The 27475-nt window shown below is 39.0% G+C and overlaps 1 protein-coding gene across 1 annotated transcript in view; it reads right to left on the bottom strand.

The window, feature by feature from the left end:
* The window catches only part of LOC129078244 (guanine nucleotide-binding protein G(q) subunit alpha), a 262495-nt gene that overhangs the window by 149303 nt on the left and 85717 nt on the right, over window positions 1-27475 (bottom strand). Inside the window, exon 2 of the mRNA XM_054583001.1 lies at window positions 21018-21202. Coding sequence (XP_054438976.1) covers window positions 21018-21202 — 185 coding nt within the window. The remainder of the gene's footprint in view (window positions 1-21017; window positions 21203-27475) is intronic.

Below are 27475 nucleotides of genomic sequence, written 5' to 3'. Positions count from 1 at the left end.
TTTCAGGCTCCCGATCATTTACTATGCACACCAGAACACAGTGGACTTGAGGATACCTTCGACCCTCAGAGTAACTTTTTCAGTTTCCTTATTTTTTCTCTTCAAAGAAGAAAACAACTACATATGACACGTCATTGGGGCAGCTGTGTTTTGTCTTCCAGAAGTTATCTACATTACTAACGACTAAACATATCTGTTATTACAATGATACTTAATTACAATGGGAAGCACACTGAAGTCCTATTTGAGACACTGGTAGGAATCTAGCCAACCCACCCCTCTGCCCCATTACAAAGGAGCCACCAGTGCCAAACCTGGGTAATTCTTTCAAGAACAGAGCTGCCCATTGTTAATTATGGAGCTGGGGAATTAGCAGGCTAACAGACGACTGTGATGCAGGGGGGAAATCAGTTTGCTCTATCACAGAATGTACTCAGCTCATTTTCTCTGTCAGGGGTTTTTAATTATTTATGATGAAGCTCCATTGCATGTTTTGTAATAATAATGAAGTCTTAGTAACACGAAACCTCACTGCAGCAGGGCCCAGCTATTAAATCTTTGCTGCGAGCAGGAAGAGGGAGCCAGGGCTTCTTACCAGCTCCTTTTTGACTGGTAATGACTAGCAGTTCTGCAGACAAAAAAGGGGGAATTGACCAACTCTGAATGGCAAATCCAATTTTGTCAGGGAAGCCACCAGTGGCCTTTTGCCTTTGTTAGCCACAGCTCCTTCCCACTCTGCCCTCACTCAGCTTGCCCTCAGCTGTGGGCTGGAGCCAAAGGCTGATGACCTCGGGCCAAGGCCCCAAGCAAAGCTTCCTGTACTTAGGTCCCCTGAGAGTCTCACAAAGATTGTCTCCTTTTTTTAAAAAAAAAGATGCATGTGATTGAAGTGAGGCCACTCAGGATACCGGGGCCACGGCAAGCACCCAGGTTGGCCAAGCCCACAGGGTGAGGCTGCAAGGCGCGGGGAAGTCCTCCTCCCCGCTCCCCGGCGCGCCGTCATTACTTGTTCGAATCCATTACCTCATTTCAGAAATTACTGTCATTTAAAAAAATCACTTTAAAAAGCTTTCTCTGAAGAAAAAGCAATCCAAGAAATGCTTCATTTAGAATAAAACAAACGAATGTTTGGAAGGGCCAAGATGGCTGGATGGGAAAAACTATCCAGAATTATCATGTGCCCTACCTCTTAATTACCTGGAGGCCAATTGTTCTGTCACTGGATAATCTACGCCATTCCCCCTCCTTCTCTCCAATCTGAGGTTATTATCTCACATGCTGTGCATTTATGTTACTTGGTGCTAATAAAAGGCACAATGCATCACACACATGCTATCGTCCCTCTCCAACAGCTTATCGGTTCCTGGGGAACCGGGAATGTGCTTAAATCAGACCAGAAGTTGGCACGCAGTAGGCACTCAATAATAGCTTTAGGGAAAAAAGTTCTCCAGGGAGCCTCCGTGTTCCCCTCCCCCATCGAGACCACACTGCCTGTCCAGGGTATAATGTAGTGCCTCTGATGGTAACACTTACGTTCCCCTGTAAGCTGGCCATGTCCTTCCTTGCTTGTGTCCCCAGCTAGTAGTTTAACAACTCAAGAGCATCTTAGATGTTACTTATACATAATGTTTATCACCAGTGCCTGTCACATAGGTGTTTATTAAATACCATGAATCAATGAATGAGGCAGTGAAAGACATACATAGCCCAAAAAAGCTACATTGTTTCAAGTAAATTATATACAAAAGAAAGAAAAATTGAGTTTTGATTCCACACTCAAAAATCAACCTATTTGTTGATCTATATTTCCTCTTTGAAGACAAAAGCAAGGGAACTGGAAAACGTTCTCTGATACTGAAGGATATTAGAAGTTTATTGTGTATCCCTCCAGTGTTTTTTGCTATTCATTTATAATATATGCATTTTGGGGTATTTATTTCCTTCTTTTAAGTATGTTTATAAAAACAGGATTACCTTATGCAAAATAGTTTGCAACTTTTTCTGAAAAGACATAATAAATATGTCATGCATGACTTCCCAAATTAGTACATACAGTTCTACTTATTGTTAATTTCAGCTGCACAGAATTCCGAAGAGTGGCCATACCATAATTTATTTCTTCACTGACAGATATTCAAGTCATTTCCAAGTTCTCACTATTAGGAACAATGCCATACAGGGCCTAACTCACTAATTAATGTCAGTGTACACATGTGTGTGTGTGATGTACAAGTGCACAGACCCTGCTTTGTACGGGGCACTATACTAGCTAGGCCCTTGGGATATAATGGTGAACAGACAATAAGCTGTTCTCAGGAAGATCAGAGCTTGCTGAGAGAGATGAACATCCTTCAAAAGAGTCACATTAACAAATGTAATCACAAATGGAATAAATGCTCAGGAAAAAAAAAGGAATAGGATTATATGGGAGCATCTCAAAAAAAGAATCTGGAAGAATGGGGAGGTGGGCGGCATGTGCAAAGGCCCAGTGCAGGAGGAAGCATGGTACCAACACAGAAATGAAAGACTTTCTGTCTGGACCCCAGAGAACACTGGAGAAAAATTCTTTGCACATACCTTTATGAGCATTTCAGTCACATATCTGTTTAACAACTATGTCCTGAGTACATTACATGCAAGAACTGTGCTAGGTGCTGCCGAATCAGCAGGAACAAACTCTGTTTTCATTCTAGAAAACAAACTCTGCAGAGAGGAACTGCTAGCTGAAAGAGAATTTAAATTCTGTCACATGCTGCCGAGCTGCCCACTTTGGGATTGGTTCAGCCCTTCCAGAGCCCACTTGTGCACTAGATTAGAAGACTCTTCAAAGCTATTTCTTGACTGAATTGGGTGCCTTGGCTCAACATAGTTCTTTACGAAGTCAATCAGTGAGGATGGGGTCGCTAAGCTCTTGGGGACCCCATGGACTCCACATTCTGACAGAACCACATATACAAATACCACAGTCAAAAGAGATGTGTCTGACGCTCCATCAAAAGGACACCAAGATATTTTATTGCAAAAGAAATTTATTGCTAAATGAGATTTGGGGCCCGGCTGGACATTTAAATTATTCATGTTATCCCTCTTCTCTTTTATCATGGAAAGTTGAGTGATGACTGCATAGAATCCACTACTCAGTAGGGTGACTGATAACATCTACCTGTGGTTAGATATGGGGTGCTCAGCAATTCTCCGCAATTCCTCTGGGGTTCACTCTCTTTCACTAACTCCCAATTATCTGTATCTCAAGCAACTCTTCCCTTCATTTTTCCGCAATCCTAACCCCCCTGCTTTGCTCACTCCCCTCTTTCTCAGCAGGTGGTCCCTCCTACCAAGTCTGATGAAACTGATCAGCAGTGTCCCTGCCAGTTCTGATGAAACTGATCAATACTGTCATTCAAAAGCTCCCCTCCTTACTGGAAACTTTGAACTTCTACGATTCTCTTTTCTCTTCCAACAATTTCAAAGCAATGGGTAGCCTGCTTCTCCAGAGTTATTTTATGTTATGTTCTCCCTATTGCCAACAGTTTCCCTCTTTACCAGCAAATTTCCACGGACCTACCCAAACACTCTGGTCTCATCTTAAATTAAAACACTAAACAAAAAAACTTTTTGAATTCTGCTTCTAGCTTCCTCCTCAAACTGCCATTTCTCTCCCATATCCATCCCCTCAGTCCTGGCTAGGATCCTCATCAACTCTTTTCCGGGTGTTCCTCTCCTTGCTTCTAGACAGTGGCACATGGCACACTCCGGCCTCACCTGTGTTCTGAAAACAGAGACTCCATCACCTCCTTCTCCTGCCCTGGGCTCTGGACAGCCCCCAAGGCAGCTGAACTCAACCTCAGGAGTGTGGAATTTGAGGGTCTTCACAATCTGGTTCCCCTGTACCTTTCCAATTTGACAACCCACCACAAAACTTACCTCACTCTGCCATCTTGGTCCATTATATTAACTTATTTCACAGCCTTATTATACTTCACTTAGCACCTCAACATGCAATCTTAGAGTTTTTGCTTTAAAAATTTTACAATTTGGCCCACACCTCAATTATCACCCAAAGTTCATAACCATAGGAAGAAGTAAAATTCATAGCTGTCACCAACCTCCAGGCTGACATCATGGTCTGTCCATGTGGAGAAATGATACGAGCAAGGCCAAGAAAGAGTGGCTAGTATCTAAGCTGGTCAGGATCGGGGCCGGAAGGTATTAGGAGCAATGTGGGTCAGAGGTCATAAGGAGAGTGGTCAACTCAGGGTAGCAGGGTCAGGCACTTACGAATGAGAAGGAGACTGGACTTAAAAAAATTCGGGTCTGAGGAGCCCAAGGTCTGACTCCACCTAACTGGATTGGCTATGACGCAGGATTCAGGCAGGAAGAATGGAGCTGACCGTAGGGCTGCCCGACAAAAGCCTAGGCATTAGACTCATCTGGAGATGTCAAATACCTGCTTTGCAACCCTGTGTATCATTTCACCTTGCAAAGCCTTAGTTTCCTTATTTATGGAACGAAGAGAATAGTAGCAGGGAGTGTGAGGAATAAAATGGGACACTACGATGTCCTAGGACATCTGGTACCTGGTAGGGACAAAAAGCTGGCTAAGAGTGAAGCACTCATTAAACGTTAATTCCCTCCCCTCTCCCGAGGGATCAGGGTGACTCTTCCACTCAGGCTCTACCTGGTTCACAGGCAGGCAAGTGACCCACCTTGGGAGAAGCTGGGTGGGAAGCAAAACAATTTCTGGCACTGGCTTTTCTAGTCCAAACTTATCATTAAAGACGAAGGATTGTAAGTTATTTTTAAAGGAGAGGAAAAAAAAATCGTTCAAAAGTAAATTGTCATTTTTTCTAACTGCAGCTCCAGGGCTGTAAGACTTGCGGAGGTCACCTAAAAATCTGTGCCTGTCTCCTCACACCTAATAGCCAGGGGTACATGTATCTTCCATGTTTCAGGGAAACACTAAGACAAAACAAAAACCCCATCAACTCATTTTGAAATTGAAGACGAAGTGTAAATGCCCTTACAAGTACAGTAATAGGATGGATGACTTTTGACTTCCTGTATCTATTTGGATAATTTGGCAAACCAGGCCAGACTTGCTGATCTAAGAGCCCTTTCCCCTGCTAGCCTGAACATTTGCTGGAGCAAGTTCATAGAAGATTAATGATACATCCTGCTTCTACAGGGACCGAAAGTCTCTCCTATTACATTTTGGCATACTTTTGCTTTTAGTTTAGTAAACAGCTGACTGCAGAAACCACCAATAATCAATTTCTGGAACACAAAGGGATCTGGATGAGGGTGCTGATGGAAGTTCACACTTGCTTATGTTTTAAGAATAACGTTCATAAAATAATTAGTGCTTAGGTCAAATAATTAGCAAGTCTTTTAGGGTGACCCAAATTGCAGTTGGTGTAAGCTAACATTCTTTTTAGATTTCTTTGATTCCAGAATGTTGAAATATACCAATGTGTTGGAAAACAATGCAAACTTTTTGCTTTCTTGCATGAATTGTTCAGAACCATATTTGTGATAGGATCTCCCAAGAAGCAGCTATATTCTATACAGGCTCATTTCAAAAAAAGACACACAAAGAAAGATACACACAACACAAACTGTAAGGAAATGAACTGCAAACTTAATAAAATATACACTAGTGAGATAATGTCAATAGGAAAATTTCAAGAAGAAAACTAATCTCCTTCCGAAAATGATTTGTCATTAAAAATGCTGCACATACTTGTTTTCTCCATTCAAAAGTTAAGAATGGCCCTTATTTCAAGTATTCATTCTCTGTTACCAGGAAATACAATTTGATAAGATATTAAGGATTACAAATCCAAAAGTTCCTCATTCATTTAAAATAGAACTCTGACTAATACTGAGTTAATCAGATATATTTACAGCATTCATAACAGTACCATCAGTAAGAATTCTATGACAGTCTGTATTGCTATTGTAACAACTGACAAGCATAAAAATCACTTCTATGGTTATTACTATTGCTATAATGATCTCATTAAAATCAGAGCCGGGCTACTTTTCTCAAGGCAGTCCAAGACCTGCCTGCTCAGGTGTCTGATGGTGGCTGGGCTTGGGTATCCACCTGGTAATTAAGCTCCCCAGGTGATTTCAGACCTTACAAATGTCCAAGAACCACTGCCTCAAGCTTAGGGGAAATCTTTTCAGATCTACAGAATGAAAGAATGAAACATCAAAATTCCTCTTCAGAACAAGCAGTGGGACCATATCACTTTACATCTGTCAGAAAACTGTGTGCTGTAACTGCACAGGGTCACTGGATATAGACTTGCTTAATATCACCAAAGGTTGACAGTGTAACTTGAAGAGATTTCAAAAGCATTCAGAAAATTTCTGTCCAAATGATTCCTGAAAGAGTCCTCACCATATAGACTATTATATCTGTCCATGCTAAACAAGGGGACACTATGATAAGCCACATCTGAGAATAAGAACACCATATCAGCCAGGGATTAAACACATCTGGCCTGGACCTTGCTGACACCTACAGTGGCATTTGTTCTTCATCACAACTCATTTTTAAAATGAAATAACCATTGCAAGTGATCATACCTGACATAAGTTAATATTCCCCCCAAAAGTATAATAGCCTCTGTTTAATGATTTAAAAATGTTCTGATCTCTGGAATGAATCTAGAAGAAGGTCTATGGCCAATGATGAAAAGAACAACATCATTAATATTAAATAAAAAAAGTAAACTAAAGTATCATTTTCACTTATTAGATTGGGAAGACTTAACACATCAATAAAACTCAAAGTTGACAGGCTATAGTATTATAGAAAGAGGCATACTCAGACCCTACATGGTAATGCGGTATGATCTTTCAGGATGGCAATTTAGCAATGTTCATCAAAAGCCTTAAAAGTATGTGTACATTTCGACCTTGAGATTCCATTTCTAGCAATTTTTCCTGTAAGGATGTTCATTATAGCACAAGTGAGAAAGCACATCAGAAAAAGGAAAAGCATTTGTGATATATATCCAATAAAAACAATCGGTATTTATTTACAGGCCGACACTCCCTTATCTGTAATGTGAATCTCAAAAGTTTCAAGAACTGAAGATTTTTTTTTTGGTAATTCATTTAATTTTATTCATTTTCATTAATGACCTGCTGCAAGGCTATTTACAATCTTTATTCCACTAATTGCAAATATTAATAAATTTGCTGCTGACATGTCAACAGTGAACCTATATTTACATGCACATAGTTAAATCTTAGTGTGTTTATGTATCATAATGTTCACAGGGGCTTTCTCACATGGTAAAATTATAAGAGATTTTTATTTTCCTCCTTTGCTTTTATATGTTGCCTGGGTTTTCTTTCTACAATGAGTACATTTACCTTTACATTTATAAAAATCAATGTATTTCCATTTGGGAGAAGGGGAAAAAAATCTAGTCCTTATGAAAATACCCAACCAAATATCTTATATATACTTATAGTTATGTGTATATTATAGTTCACAGCCAAGTAATTTTCCAATGAATAAGCTTTCCCATTACTTTCTTGATGTGTGACCAAGTTTATCATAGAATTGTGCCATTACATCTTTATAGCAGTCTAGAGGAAGACCCAACAAGCAGACCAAGTGAAGAATCCCCTCAGACACCTTCCCTGGCTCCCATAAAAGATCATTCCAAGGGCAACTGTCGGAATACAGACAGACACCCAGCAGAGCCAGATGCATCACTACATGAACCACCCAGAACAGCAGGAAGGAGATCGAAGAAAGGAAAATTACCAAAAGGAAGAAATAATATATATCCTTTCTTGTAGGAATCTTTGTCTTGACTGCATACTAAACAATTGCACAATTTTGTTGAGTAAATCTTGCCCCTCTAAGACTGCAAGTCCCTATAAGCAAAGCACATGTTTCAAACGTCCTCTAGCCCAAAGAGAAGTGAACAATGCTTAGGGTGTTTTTTTGTTTTTCGTTTTTAAATATTTAACTTGACATTAAACAAATAATCATGTTTTCAATAAAAAAAATACAGAAGAAATAAAAAAGTATACAGTCAGGAAGCAGAAGTCAAATGAATGATTGTAAGAATTAAGAGTTTAAAAGGCTCACAATAAGAGTAGTATCACACAATCAGCTCTTTGATTATATTTTAATTCATTCATCGTACAATATTTACTGCACCCAACTGTGGATCAGGCACTGCATTAGGTGCAAGGGACAAAGTGGTGAGCAGAGCAGTCTTACCTCTCGCCCTGGCTGAAGTGGTGGAAAACAGTTATGATCTTTCTTACAAGGAAATTAAATAGTACGTGTCCTGCTGCCAAAGGTTTATGGAGTCAACTACATGAGTTGCCTTTCGGGAATTATTAAGCCTAACTATTGTTTTAAAATCCGGCCCCAAAAACTTACAAATTGTGTGATTTGGGAAACACATTTTAAATATTTTTCATTTGTGAAACTAGAATACTACCACCTGTATCTCATACTTCTGAGCATACGAAATACCTAACATCGCATCGGGCCCAGGGCCCTGGAGAGAGGTTGTTTCTCTCCCTTTCCTTCCCCTCCACTTTTCTTTTCCTGGCTGGACTGGCTGCCCCCTCTAAACTGAAAACACCCTGGAGTCAAGATAACAAGATACCAGGGAATTATCAGTGCTCCCTGTTCTCAGGAGTAACAAGGACCATGAACCCCTTCACTTGTATTCCCCACCATCACGGACCTTCTAGACCAACTATCCTAGATCCTAACAGAGGCCAGGCCACTGCTTTCAAGAAACGCCTGGTATACCTGATAATGGGAACCCATTTCTCATTCTTGGGTCACAGCCTCCTCAATATCTTTAAACAATCAACAACTTCTCCTTAACACATTCTGTCCTCTACCTGAAGGCCTATACATTTCCCCCAACCCAGGACTTTCAGCAAAGATTCAACAACAACCATTTAGCAGACACAATATTCTGATGTTAGCATCCTAAAAGCTGCAGATATCCTCTCTATCTTCCCTCATTAATGCCCACATCAACTACATGAAGTGGGTACCATTTGGCCCTGGTAAGGCCAAAATTCCTAAAACTCTTGACAGCATTGTAATGGAAAATTTGACAAGCAAATTTTCCATTACAACCTGAAATATAGGATCAAGGTCGATTAAGAATAACAGAATCCAAAATATTTTAACATCCTCCTTTAGTGAGGGTTTGGCTGCAATACACTATAATCAAATAGCTACACACTCATATCCCATTTTGCCATGGCAGAGCCTGGTGACAGACAGTAAAAGTGGCTTAAAAACATCAAGAGTGTGGACTAGTCTAGTCTTCATGAATGCACAAAAAGCAGGCACCTGAATAACTGAACTACCATAGAATCACTGACTGTTTGCCACCCCCAAGACATGCCAATGTCTACTATTGTCAATATAGCCTTCCTTTTAGCTCAAAACCATTAGGCTTTTTACCCCAAGAGGGTATATGTACGTTGAAAGAAGCACATAATCTATCAACCAATCTAATACTCTTGTTCATCTCAGCAGTGATACCAAGTTTCTTGATATATGCTAGTAAGGCCACTCCTCTAAGTCATTTCTCATTTTAAACACATAATACAAGATTGTAAGAAAATTGCATAATCACCGTACAAATTAGTACTGGTAACAACTTAAAGGTATCATCTTAGCAAATTCACTTTAAGGAACATAAAATCAGGAAATAAATGTGTTCAAAGCATAAGTGTACAATATAACCAACCAAAATTAATAATCATAGCTTTTAATAAAATACTTTTTTATCCCTTAAAAGACAGGAGTCCTTATGTAACAGGGCACAAATCATTATTTTTTAAAGTACATTTGTTTCCTGATATTTGTTTGCATACATGTTCATGAAGATCATGAGTATATAACAATATACTATTTGAAAGCACAATTTATGTAGCAAGTATAAATGGTTATGGGTAAAACAATATAATGAAGAATCAGAGTACAGTTTCCTAGAAACAATAAGATTTTGGCTTTGATACACATGACTTAGATAAGCAAACCTGTTACTTTGCCAAATACTAAGAAAGCTCTACTCTGAATGTCTTCAAAAGCACAAAATAAGCCTGGAACTGAAATTCTTGCTTTTGAGGGTGAAATGAGAAGGAAAAGTGATAATATTTCTCATACCCTTACTGGATCACTTCAGACTTCATTAGGCATTCATTTTCCTTGGTTCCAACAAATATATTCTGCCTCTCTAATTGAAAGATGTACTGGTTTAAAATTAATGGGAAAATCATGCATTACTTGGTTTAAAAGAAAAAAGGAAGTATTTATGTGATGTTTTGCAGGAGTTAACTAAGGACAGCCAAATGACTAGGTTCACAACTTCCTACTAAAATGTGTTAAACTGTGCCACATGTATTTTATCAATATATGGTGGCTGTCAGTTCTGGACATCCAAGGCCTGAGCCTCTGAAAGAGGTTTAGAGGGAAATCGGTTAAGCAGAGCTCTCTTGTGTGTTTGGACAAATCAGTTATGTAACTTAGAGCACTTTTTAAAAAGCAGTCAAATTCATTTATGTTAACTAGCAAATACAAGATACTTTTGTTTATTTATTTTAACAAACACAGTGGAACCATGTGCCAAATGCTGGGCTAATTTAAATAATTAAACCCCTACCTCTACCCTCAAGTGTGAATTTTCTTCCTTTCATCCAATTTATCCAACGTGGAGTAGCTGAAGATAGACACAGGAGATGAGTTACTTCCAGATGAGATGGGCTGCAAAGTGGACTAGGGAAGTGAGCTACGAAAACCTTATCTAAAGACAGTCATTATACATGCATGACATGGAGAGAATGCTGGTCTTCCATCAGTTTCATCCCCACATATATAAGTAGTATCCAAATGTCACATCTGATATACAAGACAACAATCACACACGAGTGCATGTGCATATACTCGTATTTGTATATATGTATAAGTAAGTGGATACACAGGTCTACAGTTCTGCCTGTGCTTAATACACCTAAATGAACTGCTACCCAATATCCTCATTAAGACACAAATGAATAAAAAATTAACATGATAGGATTAAAATACTGTTAACGAAGGGCAAAACCAGTTTGCATCGCCTTCTTACCAGACTATAGCTCTCACATTGAGCCACAACAGATGGTCTATTTCCACAAAAGCTGGAGAACACAAAACAAATAAACCCAGGTGAGCTTATTCAATCCTGCTTATATGCCATAGATAGTGGAGATATAAACTCTCCAAAAGGGATTCTGGTGTCAAATCATTCAGATCTGGGTGGTGCAGGGCAATACCGGCGTCAAAGGGGTTAGGGGAAGGCAACTTGGTAGAAGCCTGTTGCATTCATAGCCCCGCTCCCACTCCTGTTAGAGGAAATGCTAAAGTGAGAAAGACCATCACCCTGGTGAATACGGAAGAAGCCACACAGCAGTTCCGTCACCCTTGATAATAAAAATGTCATGTTGTTAATCTAGTAAAGGTAGAAGTCCTTATACTGAGCTAGGCAGCCAACACGGACTGAATAAAGAAATAAACTAAAAGCCCCAAGGAAGGTAAGATGTTTGCATTATAGAGAACAATTATAATACTTGGATTCACCCTGGGAAATCTACCCATTAGTGAAGGAAATGTTCTTCCTTAAAGGTACCTTTAATTTAAAGGGAATAAATACAGTTCTTACATAATCTTAAGAAGAAATCTTGAAGATAACAAAAGCTGAATGACATATTGTACAGTATAAAATTCACTGCAAAGCTTAATCATTAATACAGTGTAGTAATGACACAAAGGTATACAAAATAGACCAAAGGATCAGAATAGAGAACTGAGAAACAAATTCACACATAGATATTTACTTGATTTGTAACAAAGGTGAAAGACACTGCATTGCACTGAGTAAAGAATAAATCTTTTTGATGAGTTGGGTTAATTAGATATCCATATGGAGAAAAGAAAAGATGACCCCTTCCCGAACTCATGCCATGCCCTACAATTCATTTGAAGTGAATTTTAAATCTAAATATAAAAAGCAAAACAACAAAGAATTTAAAAGAAAAGATAGCAGATTATCTACATGACCTTGAAGTAGGCAAAGATTACTATAAAAGGATACAAAACGCACTAATCAGAAGGGGAAACAAATGATAAACTGGGCTTATTACAATTAAGAATTTCTTTTCAATAAAAGAACCAAAAAATAAAAATAAAAATCAAGCCACAAAAGATACCTGAAATAGATTTACTCAACAGAGACTCATATCCTTAATATATTGTATAAGGAACTAAAAAACAGTAAGAAATCAGAAAACTCAAAAACAAAAAAGGTCAAAAATATTGGGTTCGCCAAAAAGTCTGTTTAGTTTTTTCCATAAAATAAAAGACACATTTTCTATTTTCACCAATAACTTCATTGATTTGGATATCCTGAGTATGTTGCCTATCTCCCGCTATTGGCTTCTGGTGGGTAGAGGCCAGGGGTGCTGCTAAGTATCTTCCAATGCATAAGACAGCCCCACTGCAAAGAATTATTTGGCCAAAATTTCAGTACTACCAAGAAACTTCACAAACCATTTTTGACACATTCAATCAGTCACAGCGCCTTCTCCACACACTGCACAATTCTTTTTTTGTGTTTCAGTTGTTTTTACCTTTCTTGAAATAATAAAGCATAATACACTGAAAATGTTGCATACTTTGTCCCATCTTTAATATTAAAATGGCTGCACAAAAATTCACTATTCTGATAAGTTTTCTTAAAATACAGGCTGACAGGACAGCTGTCATGATACAATCTAACAAATTTGTTTCAAATGAAGTTAAAGACAGCTAAGCACTACTGGAGCCATCAAATAGAAAAACCTAAACCGACTTTTTGGCCAACCCAATATTTTAGAAAAGATGAGCAAATGGCTGTTAAACATATGAAAGGGTGCTCAACTTGCCTACTTAACAAACAAATGCACATTAAAACAACGTGATACCACTATCTAGCCATAGAACAGAATCCAGCTATAGAATAGCTAAAATAAAGATTAATAATACCAAATATTGACCAGCTGAAACTCTCATGCTACAGATGGTACGAGTGTATATTGGTACAATCAGCCTGGAACATTCTTTGGTAGTCTCTATGTCTTGAAACTGATTCAGCAATTCCAAATCCTAGGTATGTAATTCCAAAGATGCATGCTTATGTTCACCAGCAAGCATGTACAGAATGTTTATACTGGCATTACTGGCATTAGCCAGAAACACCCACACTTATATTACAATAGGATATATAAACAAACTGTAGCACATTCATAAAATGGAATATTCTACACCTGTGCGGTCCAATATAGTAGCCGCTAATCCCATATAAATTTAAATTTAAAAAATTAAATGAAAATAAAAACTCAGTTCTTCAGTCACACTAGTCACATTTCATGGGCTCAATGGTCACATGTGGTTAGTGGCTACTGTACTGTACAGTACAAACATAAAGCATTTTCATAAAGTGCTATAGGGCACTGCTATTTCAGAACAATGAGAATAAATGCATTACAGTGACAAGTAACAACATGGGTATATTCCACAAATGCAATGTTGAATGAAATAAACCAGATACAAGGGAATATATATTGCGTTCTTCCATTCATACAAAATTCAGAAACTAACAAAACTAATCTATGTTACTAGAAGGCAGAACCGTGGTCCCCTTTCAGGGCCAGAAGCACTGACTGGAAGGGAGCACAAGGAGGTCCTGTTGATCCACGGCAACGGATCTAGATGCAAATGTGTTCACAGTGGTAAAATATGTGGACTCAATACTGATGATGTGTGTACTTTCTTATATATAAAAATCCCCCCTGCCCAAAGATAAAAGAACACAGCTTTATTCTACTGCTCAGTCTTACTTTGCCTCAGAGTCTCACCTGATTAAACTGAACTCATCATTCTGGATAAATAATAGCATGCCTTGGGATTACAGAATAATTTTAGCCAAGAAAAGGGGATTTAAAAAATCTCATATTCATTGTCTATTTTTACATGGCTATTATGGATAGAAAATTAATAAAGAACCGCTATGGAACATGGATAGAGAGAAGAAAATGTGGCCAGGAAGTGCCTGTAAGATATTAAATGAGAAAGGAACGTGTTCAAAGGAATACTAAAAGTTGATATAGGTACTAGGGAATCGGTGGTGATTCAGCTCCTAATAGAAGTCCTAAAAAGAGAGAGAGAAAGTGGTAAACCGACCTCAGCAAAAAAGGTGGCTGACAGATCAAGACAGTCATGAGAAATCAGAAAACCCAATAGAAAAAAAAAAAAAGGGAAAAAAATACTGAGTTGGCCAAAAAGTCTGTTTAGTTTTTTCCCAAAAATAGGACACATTTTCTTTTATTCCTTTAGACTATTTATTGGGGGTGGGGGGAGAAAGAAGAAAGAAAAGAAAAAAACCTCTCAAAAATTTATAGAATCAGGAGTAAAAAGTTTCCCTATGAAAAAGTGCAGGCTGCCTTTGCTGACCAGTAGCCAACAATACAATTAAAATAACTATCACTGGTAATACACACAAAACCTGCATCTGATTATGAACTTTAAACACTATTTTTTTAAAAGCCTATATAAATGTAAATATTGTAATCATTTAGGTAATTTAGATACAAAGAAAAATCTCTATTGGGCTAGAGACTACTATCAAAATGAATCTGTTTATTCAATTTTTAAAAAAGTTTTATAAGTGCTCTGGAATGGACGAAGTTCCAAAAAAGTAGGAGCTTTAAATTATAATGAAGTAACTTTAACAACAACTTCATCTCTGTTAGAGTTGTGGAATCAAAGAATCAACATGCAAAAAATAGTGGTGGGAAAGATTCCAGAGGTTGTCTGGTCTATCCTTTACCTTATTTCGGCAAAATTTCATTAAAGAATTTCATGTTTTAAAAATACATTCTATTTTTGAACACAACCAGATAAAGAGATTTCTCTACCTCCTTTGGCATCCCATTTCAATGACTGTCACTCTGAGGAAAGTTTTCCTCAGAAATCTCTTAAATCTGGTCATGCTATTTAAATTATTTTCTATTTGTTTTATTCTTAGTAAAAATGTAAGTTCAGTAGCATTCATTTACTCCATGATGACAATTCATCTTATTATAACTTCCAAAGTCTTTTTTATCACTTATAAAACATTTTCATATACATTACCTATTCTTGAAAGAATCCCATCATCTGTCCCATGTTAAGCTGAAGAAATTTAGATTTAAAGAGTGAAGACATTTAGGCTCATGGAGGAGACGTGACAATCCAAGGTAACTCAGCTATTCCGTGCTGGGCTCAAACCCTGATACTGCATGTATAACTGTTGCTAAATCACTAACTCCTCAACCTCCTTCTGCTCCCCATGCTGAATAAGCCCTGACTATGCCCAGAATAAGTGGTTGTACTTTAATACAGGCTTAGCAAATGCTGAGTAAAATTGAAGGGTTTGCTTCTACAGAGAATTCAGTGCCAATTTATTTTCTAAATTGATGGTGTGCTTTTGCAGTGGATAATTGTGATTTGTGCCAGCATCATCCCCTTCTTCTACTAATTGTACCCACATTTCCCTGAGGGACTGTCAATCAAATTGCCCAGCCTTGCCCAGAAAGCTATAGCCCAGAACCCAGGCTAGACCAATCAGGCAAGTTTTCCCAGGAATTTGAATCTTGAGTGGAGTGAAAAAAGATTGAAAATAGTCAGAGTTCATTTGTCTCACCGATGAGTTCTTCAGACCAGCCCTGGTTTCCAAGAGTTAGTCCTTCAGTATCTCCTCAGTTCTCAGGGACCTCACAGCCCCCTAAGTTCTTTTTCTATTTAAGTCAGCCAGTGTCACCTTCTGTTGCTGATAAAAGAGAACCTTGATTGCTACAACTCTTCAGAGGAACAGATTAAAATATATACTGATTAAGATCTGCTTTTATTTTGTACTTATTATACAAGTGAGAAAAACTAAAATGAAATCAAGCTCTTAGCATTCTGTAAAGTAAGAAAATTCCCTCATAGTGAAGAAAGAAGCACAGTAATTTCCTGTTCATCTGATCAAAGGCAGGAATAAGTTGGCAAGTCCTCCAGAATCTTGGCTACATTTTTCTTTTGAAAAATGGCTTCTGGGCTTGGATTTCTTAGGAAGCATAGAAAATTCAGAAAGCTTGTAACTGTGTTTATGAGGTACTTGCCCAGGGACAAGTCCTTTCTTATTAGAGTTTACAGGGGACAGGACACCAAGTACATGTCCTCTGGGCCTTTGCACCCAGGGGGAAAAGCTGGCCAGGTGCTCCACGAGCCGCGGCAAGAGCTGTGGTCAGGAGTCTAAAAGTAGGAACCAGAACAAAAGAGGTGACATTGGCTACCCAACATGAGCATGAGGCTCAGTTCCACTCAATAACTTCTTGAAGAAGCACTGCATCAGGGTCTTTTCTCTTCCTGGGACTGGCAAAAGGAGCTCAGGCCTGTCAATGGTATGACATTGCCATAAAAATACCTCGATTTCACAGTGCACAGAAATTACGTGGCAACGAGGGATACCAGGATCTCTATCTAGAGTAATCCACTCAATGGACAAAAAGCTCCTACAATATTTGTGGCGTGCTGTGGAGGAAACGATGAATTATAAAACCAGAAGCCTGCTTACCATAAGGCAATTTGCAATCTGTCTGACAAAACAGGGCACATGCACATAAAATATAGCAGACAATGCAGGAAGAATGCCCACTGCCAGGTATATATAGTAAATACATAAAAACCAAGGGTCAGAACCTTATGAGCTACTTCCCCAGGTAGACCTGCAAGGCAGTTCTTAGCCACTTAAGCACAGAAACTGTTCATCTCTTCCTTTTTATTAAGAGCCGATTTCAGCAGCAGAGCAAAGAACAATCACAAGAATACATTTATATAAGATAGGAAAATAAAAAATAATAGTGATGAAAATTCTCCCCTTTGGAAAGTAAGGAATGATGCAGTAATATCCCAGCCCAATGCCTTCCACCTAGTGGTGCCTCAGATGTAACTTTTGGTTTGACTGAGTGACAAGTATTTAATCCCTTTCAACATCAGCTATCATCAGTTGTGTTTAGGGAAACTGCAAAGTGCCACTTAAGAATAAACAAACCCTAGCTCACAATATATTCAGAAGAAATCCTCAAACGTTCTCTCATTCTCTCACGTGTGCTGAGTCCAAGCAGCTCTCTGATAAACATTATTGTTTGGCAAAAAAGTCCAAGGACAGGATAGCAGATACACACTCAGGAAAGAGTTAATCTTTATTTTGGTAAAATTTTGAAATTTATTACAAGCCACTCCTGAACTGGCGATCCCTGGAGCACTGAGTAAGGCCTACGAAAAGCTATGGGACAGCATGCCACCATTTGGGGCAGGGGTTGTGGTCTACGCCCCTCTGACCACGGCTCCAGCCCCCCAGCCAACAGGAGGAACTCTGGGGACAGCGCAGTGACACGCGGGAACAGAAGAAATTCCAAAATTCCAGCGTGGCATTCCATAGCTAGAACAATTTTCTAGAAGCAAACAAAACTGGAAGTAGTTTTCCATTAAGAACAAGCCATATCATTTGTAAATTATGCTTTGCCTTATAAAATATATGAACTTAGAAGCAAGTACAAAGTTAGGTTGGACAGTACTGGAAAGTCTTTGTTTTTACTTATGCTATTACCATATGTTAGGGTCATGTGGCAGGAGGTGAAAAAAAAGGTGTGTTTTTTTTTTTTTTTAATGAAATGGTTATTTATTCTATATCTTTAGTGTCACAAAATAATATAAATCACAATGTGCTGTTTCCCAGTAATTGCTAATAAAATACACACTAAACCCCCTAAACTATTTATAAAATACAAAGCATATTGTAACCAAAAACTTCTGTAGAAAAATTCTAACCAAAACATAAAATATTATTATTAAGTAAGTATCATAAAGACAAGAAAATAAAACTCAGTTTTCTTAGCCTGGACTCAGAACCTTTCACAAGCACATCCTATACCATATTTTGGTTCTTATTTTCCATTTCTCCTCCAGAAGAACTCCTACTCAAGGTAAACTGGCCAGTTTATACACTGCATGCACATTCCTTTTTCTGAGCATTCTCTTCAGCCATTCCTCCTCTCCAGTGAGCCCTTCCCTCAGCTCTTCCCTCGCCTCTTCCTGAACTGGAAAGTTCTGCCTAGCTCTGGCTAGACTTCCCTGCATCCCTAACAGCAAAGGCATTTACTCTCTTATGCAGATAAACAATTTTGACGGCTATTTGTTGATTTAAATAACCACCTCAATTACTTTAGAGCCAGAAGAGGAGACTTCCTGTTGTTTGGGCTTACAAATGATTTAACTGTTCATACAACAAGGAATTTTTTGAGCCTCTACTCTGTACAAGACATAATGCCAGGGACAACCAAGATGGAACTAACGTAACACTACTTTCAAGGAGCTTAGTAGAGTCTAGTCAGGAAATCAGATCAACACCAAAATGGTCATAATTAATACAAGCTAGACAATTATAAATAATCCACTACAGATTCTGCTGAAGGAGGGTGGGATTACTTAGTACTACTGGGGAGAGCAGAGAAGAACTCTGGGAGGAGGCAGTAGTTGGGTGGAACCCAACGAGATGACATAATTCCGTAACAAACATTAGCAAAGCCAAGGGGTGGGCAGAGCTCAGGAAGCTAAATGGACAAAGCAAGGGGAGTGTGATACGTTAGAATACAGACGTTGCATTGAAAATGGAACAAATGTGAAAGAACTTCATATTATGATTTAAAGGGGATTAAACATATTGAATAATGTTTAATTCAGAGGTCAGCACACACTAATGTCACTCTTTTAGGAAATATGTTAAGTGACCAAGAGACATGGGAAGATTTCACAGGACAATTACAATATTTGAGAAAAATCATATTAATATAACTTTTATTATGTTCATTTCTAACTGAATGGTATTCAACACAGTAAAGTCTACTTAACTAGGATTGATACAAAGAGCTCAGATAACACACAGTTAGGTAGTCTTCAAGGCGTTTTATGAATAAGGCAAAAATTCCACACCATTTTCTACAACTACATGACTGTATAATATATGATCTTTATATGAAAATTAACATCAAGGCAAGATCCAGAAGGATTCTTCTAGAGCATCCAAGAAAGATAATTTTTTTGGTATTGTTTAGGGAGATTATTATAAAGTATAAATTGGCAACATGTGTCTGTTGCCACACACACACACACACACACACACACACACACACGTACGTCAATCACGCCACACACGTGGTAACTCAGCCAAAACTCATCTGGTCATCATATTATCCACCAAGTGTAGTTTGGAAAAGTCACTGGCATTAAAAAAAAAAGAAATGTCCTTCAACAGAATTGTCTCACAACTGCAACAAAACAAGCATGTTGTCCATTTCAGAAATTCATTACATGAGCTTTCTTAGGGGGAAAAATCCTGATCCTTTTAAATTCAGGCTCAGATACCCATGCAGTCTCATCTGGTTCAGGTGTGAGGGTCCCAGGCTCACAAATCCTCCCAGATCGTTTCACTCTTGAGAATAGAAACAGGAAGGATTATTTGTGGCGGGTTTCTCTATTATTTGTGAACAGACTCTTATCACCATAGAAAAAAATAAGTGTGAGGATATCATTAAATAAGAAACAGCCAGTTAATTTCAAGGAACCATCCAAGAAACAGAAATGTTCGATTTTAAGATGATGTGCATAGTCAGAAACTTCTAGATGGTAACAAGTGAAGGTTCACAAAACTGCTTTATTTTACCTATAATTCATTTTTGTGATTTAAATCTGTTTATCAGTCACACAGGGCATGCTAACTCCTTGCTATTACTTATTGATCCTGGTATATGGAAATATCTTCAAGAGTATAGTATCAATAATACTGAGAGAATGGAATTTCTGACAAAAGACCCTAAAGTAGCTGTTGGTACAAATGCAGTGTTTTGCCAACAAGAGGTGATATTTTGCTAGCTGGCTGTAAGATCAACACCTGTCAGCCCTAAGGAATAAGACTGTATCCATCAGTGGAAGTACTGACTGATGAACAGAATAGAAGAAACCAGACTGCAAAGACATTTTTACAAATTCCAAACAGAGTTCCCTTCCCTCGGGATGGGCACCTCTGCACCCACGTCACTCCGTGGTGTGACCGCAGTTGCTGCCTCTGAGCTTCCTGAAGTGCGACTGCAGTGTCACTCGAATGCGGAACCACCGCGACATGCCCCAGCCTTGTTTGGTGTCATGTATCTATTTCACCTGGACAGCGTTTGTTTCCACCTAAATATAAACCTGGTTTTGTATTTCAACTAAGGGATAATGCTAGATATGGGAAAACTTTGCTAGCTTTCTAAAAAGCTGCATTATTTCAATGTTTTTTTCCTCTTTGTCAAATGATTTTAGAAGTTTCCATGACTTTAACACAACTGCAGAGAAACATGTTTGAAAGGTTATTGCAAGTGGCAGATGGGCCTATTTTGAAATAAAATTAAGCCTGTGGTACTTCTGAAAGGAAGTCACAAAATCCAAAATTAAACTGGACAGTATGGTCTTAAGCTATTTTCATTCTTTTTTCAAGGAAGCACAAAGGGTGGGAGGTTGAAGCAAGCCGACCGCCTCTTCTCTGAATTCCCTCACTTTGGTCAATTTGTCTTGAACTTACAAACTGTCTTCTCAGTGGAATGAGAGCCCCTAAATTTTAAACCTCCATATATTTATCATCGCACATCCAATTATGTCCTTCACTGATATCACTAAGAACACAACTCCCATTTGTTATATAAGTGGCTTCAAATATTTAAGAAAAAAACATCTAAAAACAACTTACTGGACCATTAAGAGTCCCATTTAGGATGAGATGAAAATGTCCACTGCCAACACCCCCAGGTATCCGTCCCAGAGGCACACTGCGGCCGGCCCGGCCGGCGGCTGCCATGGCAGCTATGCCTACCTTATTGTGCTCGTACTTGTAGGGGATCTTGAGCGTGTCCATGGCTCTGATCATGGCCTGCATGGCCGTGAAGATGTTCTGGTAGACCAGCTTGGTGAAGCCCCTTTTGTCTTCATCGGAGTATCCCGAACCGTGGATGATTCGCATCTGCTTGATAAATGTACTCTTGCCACTCTCTCCTGTCCCTGAAAGATGGACAACAGAAGCTCATCAGACTATGACACCTTCCCACAGTCTCCCAGACCACTAAACTAGAAACGGCAGCTTGGACTTGACATTCCCCAGCAGCCTGCTCAGAGAAGCATCACAGGAGAGCAGAGCGGCATCACTGGAGGGGGACAAGGCACCTATAGTCAATACCTGGCAAAATTAGAGAATGAGAGTCCATTTCAGAGGCAGAGGAGCTTAAAAAATAAAAAACAACAGCAAAAAACTGTCACCCCTTTGAAAGCCAATCAGCATGAATTTTGATGGCGATTTGTACACATGTATCCTGTAAGAAACACAATAATGACAGCATCTTCTGAATAGAATAAACACTCGATAAAGCTCTCTTCCATAAGGAATACCTGAAACGCTTCCAGGAGGCTAGGTTGTTGAACCAGGATTTGGATCTGGAAATGACAATGCCCTTACACAAATGCTGTTCAGAGACTGGTAAGAGAAAAATGCCTAAAAGATTCTAGACACTTTCTCTTATTTTAAAATGGGGTATACAGAAAACACACTATCTGGGTAAGAATGAAGATTTTTCTGGACAGCAATTGTATTGATTTCTAGAGGTGCTGGTTGGCTGAATATAATCCCAACCATGAATACTGGAAAAAAATGTTATCTAGAAAGTAACACTTCTAATAGAAATAAAGCTATGGAATTGTTTCTTATTATCAATTAACAAGTTATGGAAATAAACTAATATTTACTTCCCCAAGCAATACAAAGTATGCTGTTAAAAAAAAAAAATCTAGAGGTATGTGAAGAAAAGGAAAGCGAACCAGGCAACAGGGTCTCTTTCTCCTGGCCCTCAGAGAAGTTTCTGTATACTCATCCCTCAAAGATACAAAATGAAAACAAGAAAGTAGGAGATGAAATATAAACTACATTGGCTAGCGTTTCACTTCAGGTATGCAAGAGCAGTCTACACTTGGCAACTCTTTGGACCTAGTCACTAAGCCCCTGGACAACACACTAATGCAGACTTCGCAGAGCGTGAAAATGGTGAATGAATGGGAAGGAATTTAAAATTAAGAAAAAAGAATCCAAAACTCAACTCCAAAATAAGATCATTTCCTGTTGCCTCAGACACATCCAGAGTTCCTCTTTCAATTTTCTCGTCTTGCTTGATGCCCCAGGGCGCCGACCAGCAAGGATTTCACAACATCTTTCGTCCCCTGTCTCCCACTTGGGTTTAGTCCATGAGAGACTCCAGGAGGAGACCAGAGAGCAGGGAGATGAGGATGGGGCATTTATTCCCCCAGCTCCCTCCCTGCAAGAGCACCACAGATATGCTGTGTCCCCTCCAAGAAGCTACAACCCCAGCTGGGTGGCCCTCTCCCAGTTCCTGTAACCACACCCTCCTCTTATCCAGCTGCTGTGGGACCCTGGGTACCGCACCAGCCCTCACTAGTTGCCTACACGTGGCCTACACCTTTGTAAAGGCTCCCTGTATAATCCCCTCCTCAGTGAACTAGCTGGAGTGCGCTGTATGTTTTCTGCTGGGACCCTGACTGGTAAAACACCAAAAGGAAAGATGGAGCTGCCTAGGAAGATGAACAAGCACGACGGCAAGGGAGTGGAGGGTACCCTCTTTTCCGTCTGTCCTTACTTCATAAATTTTATTTATAAAGCACTTGCTTCTGATCGCTAACTCACATGCTTAACATTCTTCTGAAGGCCGATCACAATGGAGAAATGAGAGGGCCCAAACCAGGATCCAGACTGCTGACTCTCCCCCAAAGTACTAATAAATCCAGCACTTTTCCCCCAGGACATGCACGTGCACCCCTTCTTCTGCCCCGCCCCAGTCCAATCTCTACTACAGACAGGGAAAACAGCGGCCTCCCTCTCCTAAATATCCTCTCTTTAAAGGATACTGAGAGAAACTTGTGTTCAATCCTTTATGCATTGCCAAATACTGAACTTTGTCATTTTAACCCCTCAAAAGTCTGTGAGGGAGACGTTTTTATCCTCATTCCATGCGAAGGAAAAGGCATTGGAGAGATGAGGCACCATGGCTAAGATGTCATGGCCAGCAGCAACCAGCATGAGAGTTCAAGCCTGGCCTCCAGTCGCCCAGTGTGGATTTGTCACTACAGGTGACCCTGGAACAACATGGGTTTGAGTGGCTCAGGTCCACTCTTAATGGAGCAGTTCATACCCCATTGTTTGAAGGTCAGCTCTGTGGCTGGGAGTCTGCTTATCCAGAGGGGAAGCTGCAGCTCTGCGTGGAAGGTCGGTGCTCCTAAACACCCCAGCTGTTCAACGGTGCACTGGTCACAGCTGCCACAAATCCAGAAAATCAATTTTGACTGCTCATAGTCAAAAAATGTCTCAACCTGTCTTTGACTACACCCTCCTTTTATCCATTTAACCTAATTTTTAATTTCTCAATACTACTTTATTGATGGGGACCCATTTTGAATCTTGGTGCCATATTCAATTGACTGGCCATCCCTCCCAGGTGAATTTTACTCGTGAACTTGCTGTTCACACTTTGATTTAATTATATAAATGCAGCAAATTCAAAGTGAAGCCAAAGTGAAGCTTCACTTAGGAGAAAAAAAATCCATGATGCAAATGTTGTAGGCAGAATGATAAAAGTGTTAACTAAAATAGTATTTTATACTAATACTGGAATTGATTCAAAAGAAAGCATATGAACTAAACCATCAACCAAGCAAAAAACTCAGCTTCTTTATTCTATAGAGATTTTTATCATGGAAACAAATGACTGGTTCCTAACAAATGTATAATCCAAAGAGTATGGACTTCTCCTATTTTTTATAGACTTATACAATGTTCTCAGGGGTCTGAAATAGACTTTTTAACAATCTACTCAGGATTAGTATGAAAAATATTTTGGTACAATAAAAAGTCCCAGCTATTCCCAAATTACATAAAATGATGTTTTTTTCCTAAGGCCAAATGAAAGTATAATGAGAGACTTCACAATTCTTCAACTATGAATGAAAGAAAGGGACTTCTCCACCAGGAGGCTGCTTCATGAGTGCAGCGATGGCTAATCTCTTTTCACAGCACAGGGCACAAATAACTCTTGACCTATCTAAAGAAATCGAAATCTGTTTCCAAAGCCACTATAAAATAAAATCCAGCGAGGAGCCCTGACAAAAATGTTGGGGGCGGGGGGGGGGGGGGTCTCATTTTTGCTAATTTGAATGTATCTCCCATCAAATTAATAACTTTAATAAACATATCAACACAGGCAAGGGCATAAGTCCCACAAAACTGCTTTTCTCCTTCAGTGACTGAAAATTACCCCCCGAAAAGTCATCTGCAGCTTTAGGCAAGTACTCTGCCTTTCCTTATCCCAGCTCACCACAACACCCAGAAATGAGACTATTTAAGAATCATGCTATTAAAAAGGATACTTCATCCAGCATGCATAATTGGCTTTGAAGGATACTTAATTTTTTTTCTTCCCTATCCAAAATAAAGCACAGAGATCAATTCCCAGTTCACTTCACATGCCCTCCCATCAGAACATCAAATGTGAATTTAATATCCTACTGTGGAGCATCACTTTGTAAGCCGTTAGAATACAGCATACTAGCTAGACATACAAACTCTCACACACAGTCTGAAGCTTCCATTTTAGGCTTTGCCCAAATCTTTCAACACAAGAGGATTCCCACATCCATCCTCGGCCACAAATCCATACTTACTCCATATACCCTGCTCATACTACGCATCTCTAAAGTTTACATTCATTTTTCTACCTATTTGAATGATGTGATCTGTGAAAAGTTCTGTCCAATTAATCTCTAAAAACAGGGCAGTTTTTCTTATTCCCCACCCTATCTGAATGACAGTTTTAAATTCAGTAATACATTAACTTCTTAATGACAATGAATTATTAATTGCTGAAAGCTATCATGGACTTACTGGTTCCTTCTTTCTGACATAAGTTGGCATCTTGGACCACAATTTTACCCAAAGAGCCGTGAAATACAATCCATGTAGAACTGCTCAGTGCCCATAACATGGCAGTTACTGCTACCACTGATCTGCAGAACGCTGGTGTCCCCAGTTTCCAAACAAGGGTCCAGAACAACAATCACCGAACGCTGCACTGTCAGGCACCTCGAAGGCCCACATGGTCCATTCTCTTTATCCTGAAAAAAGGTAGAAAATACACCCACACCACTTCTACTATATCTAGGCTCCCCAAAATAAGAAGAAATGTAAGATGGAGTTATAAAAACTGTGCCATTTAAAGTTGTACAATGAAAATACCCGTTTCACGCTGACAGTGCCTCTGATGACTGTATTTGGAGACGTGGTCCAACCATCAGAAGTCTTCATCTGAAGTCTTTAATTAATGTGCAGGCTCAGGCTAAGTGACGCCACCCTGGCCCCCGGATTGGCCAGCACCCAGATAAAGAACAGCAAAGAACAAACCCAAGTCCCATAGAACTCAATTATAATTCAAGCCACTGTACTTTTAAGGTCCAAGAGTCTACAATATGGAATCTCAGCACCACCAAAGCTGAACTTGGGCTACTTCCACATGAACTTGGAGGCAAGTAGAACCAGAATTTTCAACCCACAAGCACATCATCAACCCACACCTGCAAAAAATTAATAGCAGAGATGAAAATGATTTAATAACACTGAACCAAATGTTTTGTCCACGTCCCAGGTCACATACTCTAAAAATACATGCATTCTGCCTTCTGCATATTTTCTTCCACTTAAATTGGAAATCTGAACCTCAAACTGAGTGGCTCTAACACCCAAGTCACCATGACTTCCTCTCCTTTAAAAACTGTCCTTTGAGGGCACGGGTTGAGGATACTTACCCCTTTAACCCCAGAAAGATTTGGCAGAAAATAATAGTTTTTAAAAGTAGCACAGAATTAAATGAATTTAGTCTCACCAACTGGGACTGAAAATGGAATAGATGGGTAACTTAGTAGTAACCAGGGTTATTCATTGGAAGTTATCCAGTTAAGCTGTTTTAAGGGAATGACAGGCAAAATGCATTGAAAATACAACTGGTTAAAAAAATATCTAGAAAATAATCTAGTCCTGGGCATCTCAAAGTGGTAAAACCCTCCTGGGAAAGCACCCGACAGTGCTTCCAAGGTCACTCAAAGGTGCAAGAGCATTTTCTTGGAAAATCCATTTTACCATGGAGTATCCATGGCAAATATCTCTGTATCACATACTAGCATTGAATGGTTCTACAATCTTCTGAATTTACCGAAAAACCATTAAAATGTACACGTTAAAATGGTGAATTTCATGGTATATAATTACACCTCAATTTTTCAAAAAATTTTAACTAACATCAGTGTGGTTTGGGGGAGAACCCAAAGTTTACATAAATTTTCATGCAAAAACTTTTTCAGGGGATGACTTTGAGCCAACCTGCCCAGCCTGCACCCATCCTTTCCTCCCTGAGGAGTGCGTACCCACTCTTTTCTGCCTCTGCGTGTGCTTCAGAGAAAAAGTTTGCGAAGTCCTGAGCTCAATTACTTTACACGGAGGGAAAGTGACTATATCAAGGATTCTGCTGGTTGACAACTAATTGGAAAGAAGACAGACTATACTCTACCAAAGCCTCCTATCTGCCCAAGGCTCCTAATCTTCTGTTCTCACAAACTTTCTTTTTATAAACTACTTTTCAAATTCATAAAAGTTATAAATACCATGCATTAAATGGCACAGATTATTGCATGACTTTCTAGTAATTATAGAAATGCTTATTTTACCTTATTAATCCTAGAATATTTAAATACTTAAAAATAAGAGCCAACTCTGACCTAAATATTTATTATAGAAAATTCAGAAAACCAGAATTTTCAAAATTGCTAAAATTTAAACATATTAGTATATTTCTTTCCAATCTCCTTTTCTGGCAAATGTACTTTTTGTTCTTTTTCTAAAACTGAAATAATGCTGTGTTGTTATTTCTCACTTATTATGGTAATTATTCTAAGATACTAATTATCCTTCAGAAACAGTTAATACTGAATGTCTGAAAGGCAATAATAAAGGTGTGTGATTACTGAACAATTCCCCTGTCAAAACACATTTTCAATATTTCTAATTTTTCAATTTATAAAAAATGTTGTGAAAAATATCCCTGAAGAAAAATCTTTGCCTGCATTTCTACTTCCTTACAACAACACAGAAATTCAATTAGGTGAATGAGGTACAAAGGCTCTGACTGTCGCCGTTTTACCGGCTGACACAGCCATCAGACTCTTCTTTAA

Source organism: Pteronotus mesoamericanus, unplaced genomic scaffold (assembly GCF_021234165.1).
Source record: "Pteronotus mesoamericanus isolate MK-2021 breed Mesoamerican mustached bat unplaced genomic scaffold, CSHL_Meso_final contig_73, whole genome shotgun sequence".
Classification (NCBI taxonomy): Eukaryota; Metazoa; Chordata; class Mammalia; order Chiroptera; family Mormoopidae; genus Pteronotus; species Pteronotus mesoamericanus.
The sequence above is the reverse complement of the archived record's forward strand: the minus strand, read 5'-3'. Positions and strand labels throughout refer to the sequence as shown.